General features: G+C 45.1%; 1 protein-coding gene across 3 annotated transcripts in view; it reads left to right on the forward strand.

Moving 5' to 3' along the window:
- Window positions 1-4,976: 4,976 nt before the first annotated feature.
- The window catches only part of TFAP2D (transcription factor AP-2 delta), a 54,556-nt gene continuing 47,941 nt past the window's right edge, over window positions 4,977-11,591 (forward strand). The window contains exons 1-3 of one of the 3 annotated variants that reach the window (XM_061461012.1): window positions 4,977-5,064; window positions 6,005-6,502; window positions 10,125-10,185. In XM_061461012.1, the coding sequence (XP_061316996.1) occupies window positions 5,026-5,064; window positions 6,005-6,502; window positions 10,125-10,185 (598 nt within the window). In that variant the 5' untranslated portion in view covers window positions 4,977-5,025. Of the gene's footprint in view, window positions 5,065-5,109; window positions 6,503-10,124; window positions 10,186-11,591 lie in introns of those variants that run through there. The other 2 variants (XM_061461013.1, XM_061461011.1) reach the window with 2 other exon arrangements.

The raw sequence follows: 11,591 nt of genomic DNA on the forward strand, positions 1-11,591 counted from the left end.
CCTCTCCCTTTTTCTTTTACTCTGAGTGACACCAGGCCCCTGGGTTAAAATATAGCTGTCGAGTCTTCATGAAAGCCTCAGCAAGCAAGAAGTCTTGCTGCCGTCAAAGGAATGACTGGAGACATCAGTTATCCACTTTAATTTTTGACTAATATATTCACAGCATTTTAATTGATTCCAAATGCATTTTCTCTGTCCCATTATGTTGCCTTTCAGCTGTTGTGGTGAGGCAGAATACAAATTTGCAAGGAGGTGGAAACAGTCATGGCCATCAGAGAGGTTAACTACGTTCAGAGAGAAGGGGAATGGGAAGGTATTTGCAGAACATCTCTGGTCTTGTATTTGAAGAAACCACCTCCAAAACTCCCATACCCATTGTATGCAGCTACAGCCTGTGAACTCATGTCATATCTTCTCTCTCCTTTTTTTCCTTCTTTGAAGAGAAAAAGTAACTTGCACTCTCAAAATAATGATACTTAAAGGGAAACAAGGGGTGGGGAGAGAATCTCACTAAGGTCTCTTTTTGTTTCCCTCTGAGAGTATAGCTGGCTTTATTTACCTGACAGGAATTGCCTCTCTGTGTTTGTCTGAGTGGAAAGGTAGGTACACAGAAACGTTTGCCTGAAAATGAAGGTGGTTAGTGTGTAGGTGTGCATGGGGTTGCTGCCAGCTGCCTCCCTCTAGCCTGCAGAGGTCCAGGCTTCTCCCAGGATTTTCCCTGCCTGGGAAGTTCAGGAAAGGGAGATGGAATGGTGATGCCCGTGTTCAGATTCACCCCTTCTGCTGGACAAGAGCAAGGAGCTCAACGGATGAGGGGAGCAGATGAAGGAGAAAAATATTTGCTGGAGCGGGATGGGGAAGACAAAGGATCTACAACAATAGATCTGCAAATAATGGGCAGGATGAAGTGGTGCATAAAAGTGACCCCAGGTCAGCTGAGTGTTCCCAAAGCTCTCAGCACCCAAACTTTAGGAACTGGAGAGGACCAACAGAATGGAGAAGAGTGTTAAGCAAAAAACCTTTGTTGGCTCCTGAAGGAGAACTTCTCCTTGGCTCCTTCAGAAAAAAAGCATTGCAAAATATGGACCCTGCTCCAAGAATGTCCTCTCACTGCTGACCCCAGCCGTCTGTGATGTCTTGAACTGTTATTTAATCTCATTCAGACACAAGAAACTCCTGGAAAAGTCATCAGAAGTTTTGGTCCAGTAAAGACCAAGATTTGGTGACTTTCAGAATAAGGCTGTTTATTAGGAAACAAACAATTACTGGGCAACCAGCAAACTTCAGGAGCTAAGGCAGAAAGGAAAAAATGAAACGAATAAAAAAAAAAGTGATTTCAGGATCCTAAATGCTGGGAAACGTCTGTAAGTCAAACACCAGATGAGAGAGCTCTGTGAGTCCAGACAGCTGTTCTCCTGCAGCAGCCAGACACCAAGTTCAGACTCTGTCCCTGTGACACTAGCAGCTTTGCACACTTCAGTGAACTGTCACAGAAACTGAGATGCTCCCAGGGAGGGAGTTTTTGTTTTGTTGTGTTTTTCCCCACATCCCATCCTTTCCAGAAGCCCAGTCAGCTTTTTCTTAGACACCTTCAAATTATAAAAATAAAATAAAATAAAAAAGACCCCCAAAGCCCCTCTCTGTAGTTTGGGAACAGAAGCAGACTTTAAACAGGGGATTAACAAAGTGCCCAGTCACAATAATACTCAACAAAAAGTCTGTCTCCTCTGACCATTAGTTCATGGCACTGGTTGGAAAACCAGAAAGCTCCCAGTTAACTTTCCTGAAAGATTTTCTTTGGGAGCAATTGATAAGCGTTTTGTAGTTTATTAATTGGGCTGGGGGCAAACGGTCTATATGAGTTTTTTAGGGTCTGTAAGAGAAGCTAACAGATGGAACTGACCAGTAACGTGCATCTGGCAAGCCGTGTTTCTTATCAACTTTCCTCCAAACAACCCCATTTTGGTGGCTTTGCTGTTGTTTGAAGCTCCAAGCTGGCTGGTGCTGTGGCTGTGGGTCTGCCTGGACGGCGTGGGGAGGATGAATGGAGGGGCTGGGGTCGGAAAGAGGGGAGAGCTCTCCCAGGACGGGTCTCCTGCAGCGGGGTTATCCCCTGGCAGCTTGGGAAGAGATGAGGAAGGCATCAGCCCCTCACCCTGCACGTCCACAGCAGTGATAAAGGCACCCACAAGACTCAAAATAAGGGAGTCTGCAACCAAATCCTTTTCCCGCCTCTCCCACACTTGTAATTTTCTGGATTAAAAAAAAAAAAAAAAAGGAGGGATTTGGGGGAGAAGAGGTAGACGGACAAAGCGTCCCTTGGGGGAGGCTCTCGGGTGCTCCAGGGCCTGCCCTCTCATCGCGGTTTCCCCTTTCATGCGCGGAGCTGGGCTTACTTGATGTCGACGAAAACATCCCCTCCATAAAAAAAACCAAAACCAAGACCCAGACGGGACTGAAGTAACACTGAGCAAATGACCGGCTGGGGGAAATCCGCCGGGCCGGGGTGTGCGGTGAGCTGGCTGGGGTGGGGGGGTGCCTTCCCCCTCGCAGACAGGGAGGGGAGCTCGCAGTCAGGAGGGGGCTCAAGGTGTGCGAACTTGGTTTTGGCAGGTCTAAGCCATCCTGCTCACGCTGGCGGAGCACACGGTGCTCGCTGGCTCCAGCAGGGAGTTGTGAAGAGAGGAGGCTGCCCATTTCTATGCATTGTGGGGTGGTGTTTTTTTTTATTATTCTCTCAACTACCAAAATCTTGAGGAGTCCGAACAAAATTGAAACTTGGAAGAGTTCCTAGAATTTTCAGAAATATGTATTGGGGAGAAATATTTTTATTTCATTAACAATATTAGAATTGTAGGAAATCCCCCCTTCCTTCCCTCTTTCCTTTCTCTTTTCCTTCCCTCTTTCCTTTCTCTTTTCCTTCCTTCCTTCCTTCCTTCCTTCCTTCCTTCCTTCCTTCCTTCCTTCCTTCCTGCCTTCCTTCCTTCCTTCATGCCTTCCTTCCTTCCTTCCTTCATGCCTTCCTTCCTCTTCCACTTTTTCTTCACTTTCCCCTTTTCCTTCCCTTTCCACTTCTCCTTACCCTTTCCTCCTTCCTTTCTCCTTTTCCTTTTTCTTCCTTACTCCCTTTCTTCCTTTCTTCCTCTTTCCTCCTTTTTATTTTCCTTCTTTCCTCCCTCCCTTTCCTCCTTCCTTCTGCTTTCCTCCTTTTCCTTTTCCTTCTTTCCTCCCTCCCTTTCCTCCTTCCTTCTGCATCCCTCCATCCCTCCTTTTCCTTTTCCTTCTTCCCTTCCCATTGCCCCCCTACTTCCCGCTCCCGGCAGGAAGGGCCGGGGCTCGGGGGCAGCGCAGGCGCTCGGGAGGGGCCGTTCCCCCCCTCTCTGCCCCGCTGCTCCCAAGGCGGTTCCGCTGCCTCCGCGCGCCTTTGTCCGCTCGCGAGGAAGCGGCTGAGCGGCAGCTCCCGGCCGCGGCCCGGGGAGACACGGGTGAACCCTCCCAAACTCGGACCTGGGCGGGGGGAAGGGGAAGGAAACGGGGGGAGAGCCTCCCGCCTCTTCGCCGGCGGCTCGTTATTAAGACACCTTCGCAGCTTAAACGCTTAAAAGCGACCCAAATTAAACGGCAATTAAAAGCGAGTTACACCCTCTCCTATCTCCAGGCTGCTCGGCTGGGGAAGCCAGCCATCAGCAGAGCCACCCCGCCGGGAAATGCCGTCATCTGGGCTGACATCGTCCAGGGGGGCGTAGGGACCCCCCTGCCGGAGCTCTCCATCACCTCTGGGACTGGATAGCCAAGACCAGAGGGGCAGAGGGACCGGGGTGGGCAGAGAGGGCTTATCCCAGAGTGGGTGACACCTCGGACCGGTGTCCCCAAAGAAATAAATACAGAAATAACATACCCCTCCAGCTTCGCACCCCAGAGCTGCGCAGCCCCCCTACACTTCCACAACCACCACCATACATCGGCACTTGGAAATGTCGAAAGAGCTACCGGTGGTCCTTAGCTCATACGTCCCCTTCCCTATTTTTCCTTCTTCTTTTACAGATGTAATTCCATAGATCTATATGTATTTTCTGTATAATTCCATATGTCACTGCAGTGATACTCCGTGGTCTCACCCTAGGTTTATGTTTGAAAACGCTATTTAAAGAAGCCTGTAAGATAGCATATTAGGAAGCTTTAAAAGCAGGTTGGAGTGTGGGGTGGACTTAAATTCGATGTAAATGCAAGGGTAAAAAAAAAAAAAAAAAATCAAAACCCAAAACAAACCACATCGTTTTCATTTAGGAAAAAAAAATACAGTTAAACAGACACACATACAAATGTGCAATCTTAGATTCTGGTCAGTATTTAAAAGCAGTATAATCAACAGGAAGGAGCACTTACCTATTGAAAAGGATGGTTTAATGATATATATTTGTATATATTAGCTTTATGTCTTCCCAATAAAATGTACACAAAATACCCCCTTCGATCAGATTAGCTCCCATATTAGCCTGGGTAAGAAAAAGAATTCTAAAGAGTGGAGGAAAAAATGTATAAAAATGTTGAAAGAACCTACAGTTCCTTATTAGGCGAAGATACAATATTTATTCCTTGTCTCCTGGGATGAAGCTCCTCTATCTATTGTCCTCCCAGTTCTCAGTGCTGATGCTTAATTTTCAAAACTTCTATATTACCAAGGGACCTACGACATCAGCCAAAGAAATACCCAGCAAGTACAAAATCTGATCCAGGGAGCAGCTTTTGTGCAGAGGGAAAATTTTGTTCCTACAGGTTTTTAAGGAGGTGCATGGAAAAGCGAGAGATCTGATCTATGCAGATACATTGCAAATTCTCTCTCTCTGTAGAGATTTTTTCTAAAAAAAATTTGGGAAAATACACGAACTTTGGATTTTTCGAATTTTTTCCTTTTTTTTTTTTTTTTTTTTTAATTTGGAGTGGGGTATTTTATCCAGGGGGTTTGTGGGTTTTTTTTCTTTTTTTTTTTCTTTTTTTTTTTTTTTTTTTTCGGAGAACCAAAAAATGTCAACTACCTTTCCAGGTCTCGTCCACGATGCAGAGGTATTTTGTGTGTGTGAGTGTGTGCGGATGTGTGTGTGTGTGCGCGCGTGTGTGGATGTGTGTGCGCGCGTGTGTGCATATGTGTCTGTGGATGTGCCTGTGTGGTTGTTTCCATCTTTTTTTTTTTTTTAAATCCATATTGGACCGTTACATTTAATTATAATCCGGCTTCAGAGATAACTTAAAGAAGTATAGAGAGAAAATTCGTTATGACATCTGTCGCCAGAAAGGGCAACTCATTACCACGTTAAAACCGTTGCCAGAACGAAAATCAGAATAATACCCCTAATAATATAATGAAGTGGAGAGAAATCACCACCAGCTCACCAGGAATTGGGAGTTCTCACTAAAAAGCAGGACTCTCCTTTCTTTCGAAACGCAGGAAAAAGGGGGGGGGGGGGGGGGGAGAATTTTGGATCTGATTCGTTATTTTAAAAAGAAAGAAAAATAGGGGTTCAAAAAAAAAAAAGAAGGGAAGGAAGGAAGAAAGGAACAAGCAGGCGGCAAAGATTTCTCAATGTGTAACGCTGTAACATAGGGACGGGACTTGTGTGTATTCTCGGTAGTTTCCTCTGTTTGATGACTTTTTTTGTGTGTCAGCCCCAGATATTACAGCTGTGATCAGGAGGTGGATGGATAGACGGATGGCTGGACAGATAGATAAATAGAGAAGGTTTCTTTTTTTTATTTCAGTGTCTGGATTCCTTTCGCTTGATGGTATTAAGGGCAGGCTGGGCTATTTATGATTTTTTGAGCAGACCTTTATGGCACTAGCCCAAGGTAGGAAAGGCTCTTTTGTTGCTGGGGTTGCCGCTCGCAGGCTGAGAGGCTTCTGCAGGGGGGAAAGCTATGCAGGACAACGTGCTTGGAAGACCCGTACCCGGGGGTTTCAATGACAAACCTCCAGTTTTGGGGTCTTCTTTTCACTTCTTCCTTTCAGATACGTCATGACGGATCAAACAGTTACCGTTTGATGCAGCTTGGATGCCTGGAGTCTGTGGCCAACTCGACCGTCGCCTACTCCTCCTCATCTCCTCTCACTTACTCCACGACGGGCACCGAGTTCGCCTCCCCGTACTTCTCCACTAACCACCAGTATACCCCACTTCACCACCAGTCCTTCCACTACGAGTTCCAACACAGCCACCCGGCAGTCAACCCCGACGCTTACTCCTTGAACTCTCTCCATCACTCCCAGCAATACTACCAGCAGATCCACCATGGGGAGCCCACTGATTTCATCAACCTGCACAATGCGCGGGCACTCAAGTCCTCTTGCTTGGACGAGCAGAGGAGAGAGCTGGGGTGCTTAGATGCTTACCGCCGCCACGACCTGTCTCTTATGAGCCATGGATCCCAATATGGGATGCATCCAGATCAAAGACTCCTGCCAGGACCAAGCCTCGGGCTTGCAGCCTCGGGAGCAGACGATTTGCAGGTAAATAGCATGCGATCTCCTTTCGAGGCACCTTCGTCTCCCCTCCCCCTGCCCTGGTCCCCCCCTCACCCTCCCCGTTTTCCTCTGCTCAGAATAGTTCACATAAAGAAGGGAAGACTCAGCCAAAACCCGATCCGAAGCCTGTCTCTTCCAGGATAGTACCAACAAAAAATATGTGGGGAAAAAAGGCATGTTGTCTTTCTTGCCCCCCAAAAAAAACACAAAAAAAAACCCAAACCCAAGCAAACAAAAAATCCAAACAAAAGCCCAACCCAAACAATCCGTAAAACAATAAGCTCTCGTCTGATTTCCCCGCGTGTATCGTGTCTCCGTTGTGGCTGAGACCGTGGTACTCACCCAAAGGTCTCGGGGTGCGTATGCCAGCCCTCACCAAAGTCTCACAGCAAGCAAAATCCCAACCAAACCAAACTCAACCAAACCCAATCCATCTTCTCCCTTTTCCTAAACTTTTCCTTTCTTTCCGATGCTTAAATAGCTCTCCCCGACAGAGCAGGTAAATGTGTTAAGGAAGGGAGGGAATAGGAAAAAGATGGGGGGGGGGAGAAATAAAAGTAAAAAGCCAGGGCAAAGAAACAGATCTGTTTTCCGACGCACATACAAAGACAAACCTTCATCTGGTCTCCGAGGTATGAGGCAGGGAAGAAAAAAACGGGAGTAAACGTTCGTCAGAAATATTCAGTATGATAAAAATCCCTGGCTATATCCGTTCTAGATGTTAATAGGGAGAGAAATACAAGCAGATAACGCTGAATTCATCTGTCTGTGTGCCTAATCAGTCATCTATTCCCCCTAACCAGCATCTGGACGCACTAAAAAAGTATAGTCTATTTCTATGTATCAAAACCTCGGCTTTATCCGCTCAGAAATCCTTTCCCCTGCACTAAAAATTCACCTCTGGTAAACTAAGCTGGTTGTTTAAGTGAAATTTGTTTCCGAAATTGCAAACACCCCCCTCCTGTATCTGACATCCATTTCGGGAAGTCTCGCAAATCAAAAGCAAACCTTCCTTCTCCCGACGAGCTGAGGAGCTAAAGGCTTCCCTTCCCGCCAGCAGGGAGAGGCTAGCGGGACCGTATTTACTGTACTTACTTTTCCCCAAAATTTCACTCCCGGTCTTGCAAAGCTCCCTATGTTGGTCTGTCCAAGTAGACATAGCGGTCAAAGGCTCGAAAAAAAGAACACCGACCGAAGTTTGTAAAACTAAGGTTTATTTTCTTAACTTAAATACACACACGCACCAAAACAAACAAACAAACAAAAAATATGAAAAGCAAAAAAATATCAATTTATATCGGAGAAAAGAAATACCCCCTTTTTTTTCCTTTTTTTTTTTTTTTTTTAGGAAGGAAAATAACCCAACAACCCAACAACAAAGAACGTTATCTTTTCTATCTCTGAGGAGAAAACCCTAAATATTTAAACCTAGCTTTCTCCATTAGAATTCACTATACCATTTTATCCTCTGTGGCCATTTTTTTTTTTGTTGTTTACATTTTTCACAAGGATCTCCTTATGTTACCCCCTTACAAAAAAAAAAAAAAAATCTGCCATTCATTGCTCAGCCCAACTAAAACCTATTTACTCCTTTTTATAACCACGTCTGCTGCTGATTTTTTTGTATCTGTACAAATTTTTTTTCTTTGGCAGGCACAAAGCCTTGTATTTTTCAAAAGAAGGGATTAGGAACGTTTGCAAGACAGCAGACAATGCCTAAATCCCGGGCAAAAAAGCACCATAGTTTATCCAATTTTCGACTTAGTGCCATTCAACTGGTCATTTATGCAATGTCATCCGACCAAACAACATGTTTCCCTTTAAGGAAAAAATAAATAAATAAATAAATTCGGTTAAGCTGCTAGAGGCATATTCCTTTTTTATTTAGTTAAAGAAGAAAGAAATCAACAGCTTTTATTTCGAAAATACTAATTTTTCGATCACACTTTATTCGAAAGTGAAAGACTTGGGTCTTTGTACCTCATCTATGCTTTATTTTTCCTCCTCCCTATTTCTCCAAGCAGAAGAGGGAGTGTACTCAGGAATCGAAAAGCCTGAGCAGTGAGAAATTGAAAGTATTAATGTTGTCGTTCTGATTTAGATGGTCCCGAGCAAACTTGGACTCTTGCGAATATCGCCTTGTGCTTAGAGGGAAGCGTTTTGGTGGTGAACAGAAACAGGACTGTCAACAAACACTTTTAAACCCAAATTATGGTCTACCCAGTCCCCTTAGTCTTTCTTTTTAAAACGTTCATCAGCATATGCCTCATTTCAAATGCAACAAATGTAAATATACTTTTCCCTGCACAGAATTTTAAGTGAATGTCCAATAGTTTCGAGGGCGGTTTAAGTCAGCCTAACAGATGCAAACAGTCTTGGAGCTGGAGTGGCATCTTTCAGTGCCCTAAAAAGATTTTCCATGGGCAACAAAGAAAACTGTCACACCTTTTCCCATCACCGCTTTAATTTATGCTCAGTCGCCAAGTTTTTTTCATATTGATTTCATAATCACTTTAAGGCAGAACACTTAAAATAAAAAAGAGCCTTGAAAAGGAAGGTCTTACAAGGCCAGGGCCAATATGGTGAAAGTGGGGGAGAGAGCCAGGACTGTAAAGATTGTTTTGTAAAGTGGGGTTTTTATTATGCACCGACTCTCTCCGCATTTACTTAACTCTTCACGGGCTGTTGAATAGGTTAACACCCTTAAAGGCCTCTTTCATGTCCAATACCTCGTTTGTTTGTAGAGGAAAATGCGTCTTTAACACATTTCCACTGGGCAAAGATTTAGGTTTGGTTTGTTGTGTTTTTTTAACCCCAACATAAGGAAAAACCCAAAGAAAAAACAACCCTTTCAAGTCTTTTATCGTTTCAATAAAAATATTTATTAAGGAAGGCGAAGATCCCCAGATAATCAGACTTGTAACAGGAGAATAAAGAAGTGAGATCTCTTCGGATGTGCACCAGAAGCCTCGGGCAGGTTTTTGGATTGTTCTTCACCCCACGCTCACACATGGGTGCTTGTGTGTGTATTTGCACAGATGCATATTCACCCCCACCTATGTGCGGACACACACATTGTCACAACACCCTTACGACTCTGTGTAGCCGGCAGAGCCCAATAGGTCTTCTGTTGTTTGTGTTCTTTGTCTACTTCTGTGCGCACTTTGTAAGTTGGTGTCTACGTGTCACGAAACATTTATATGAATTTGACTGCATGTATATATATACAGCTAAACATACAAAAATACTATATAAAAGTGTATTTTTACTTTTGTGTGTGGCCCTGTGGAGCAGAAACACACTTTCCTTTGGAGGACCTTTTCGTCTCTCTTCCCTGTGGCTATAAGTCTCCATTTCAGGAGAAACACGTATTTAAATGTCAATGAAAGTGTTACTTATTCCACATTTCGGTGGTTAGGGGCAGGCTGCGGGATGGTTGTGGGATATCCCCAGACCACTTGAGGTCCAGGAGGGTAACTGTGGTTTTCCACCTCACCTTAACTATTGTTCCTGAGCTAATCGTGTAACAAAGCAAAAGCTGTGATCTCTCGGTGGGTTTCTGATTTCTTTCTTTCTTTTCTCTCTTTTTTCTTCCTCATTACTTAAGAGCTCAGTGGAAGCCCAGTGTGGACTTGTACTGAACGGGCAAGGAGGTGTGATAAGAAGAGGTAAGAGGTTACAAATACTTGCATCTATCCGGTTTTGTTAACATAACACCCTCTCTCTCCTTTCCTCACTGCTTAGCTAGTTTGGGTTTACTACCAAAAAAGTGATTATTTACTGCCGAAACAGTGATAATATGATGTTTGACAGAAGTAGGTCCAAACTACCTTATAGCACTTCACATTTCTCACTCCATTTGCACCTTACAACTTACCTGCTCCTCGTATGTTCCTGATGAACCCAGAGCTTTCCTAACTCGTTTTATCATTCCCCGTTTAGCTGTGTTGATACCTGGGAGTTTGAAAAGCTTGTTCTCTGGTACCGATCTGTTAAATCCTCAGTTTGATCTCGAGTGGGTAAAGGAGGGAGCTTTTTTGAAAATGTGGTTTAGGTAGCGCTACAGACCACTGTGGAACTCGCTTTTGAGTGTCACTTCATTCAATAACCATTTGTCAATGTAAATAACGTCAAAGTTAGGGGAAAGATTTGAAACTCTTGTTAAATACAGATTTGTTCAGCACTGCAAAATCTGAGTGTTCTGGGGAGTTTGTTATTACCGTCAGTTACCCTGAAGAGAAACGAAAGTCCTCCAAAGGACTAACGTAGGAGCACGTTCTTCCTACAAGCTGACACACATGTTCTTATTCACAGTAGAAATCGGCTAATGTAGTCAGAGAGGAGACAATTCACGACTCAGCCTCTTGGAATGCACATTTCTTGTTCCGTTATTGCCTTTCCCTATTCGCTATATCAACTATGAGAAACAGATGTTTAGGAGGTATTTTAGGTTGTATCATGTTATTTTGTGAGCTGGTTTGAGCCATCACCTCTTTTGATAAGCTTTACACTGAAACATCAGTCACACGAAACCGCAATGAGCAGGGACCGAGCGTATGCTGACTCACAATCGGATATGACAGCAGGGGGGAGGTTTCGGGGTCCCCTCTCCCCACACCGTCTCAGACCAGGCTTTGTTAGGGTGCTCCGTGGAGCGGCCAGCTGGGCTAAGGCCAGGCTGCCGGCTGCGGCGCGGTGGTGCTGAAGGGACAGCTCCGCACTGTCCGGCCCTGCCTCGCCCCGCTATGGCGGGGGAACCATGAGCCCGCGGAAACGGACCCGACCCCAGGAGAGGAACGAGGGGAAGAAGCGGGGACACGCACACTTCAAATGTCCCGTCCCCTCCTCTGCACTGCCGTCGGGACGCTGTGGAGCGGGCTATCGGTGCCTGTGCCTGCCTTTCTCCTTGTCCCTCGGATTTCAGCGGGTTCAAATTACCCCTAGGAAGACGGAAAATTCCTTCGGGTTTGACCCGAGCTGACCTCTGAAAGGAGGAGATCGTTAGCTGAAAGAGGAAAAACAGAATCTCCTCATCATCTGGGGTTTGTGTCTGTAGTGTTTGACTGCAGTTCTT

Source organism: Pezoporus flaviventris, unplaced genomic scaffold, assembly GCF_033815535.1.
Source record: "Pezoporus flaviventris isolate CSIRO_AGI_PZ_B2104156 unplaced genomic scaffold, CSIRO_AGI_Pfla_v1 ptg000031l, whole genome shotgun sequence".
Taxonomy (NCBI): Eukaryota; Metazoa; Chordata; class Aves; order Psittaciformes; family Psittacidae; genus Pezoporus; species Pezoporus flaviventris.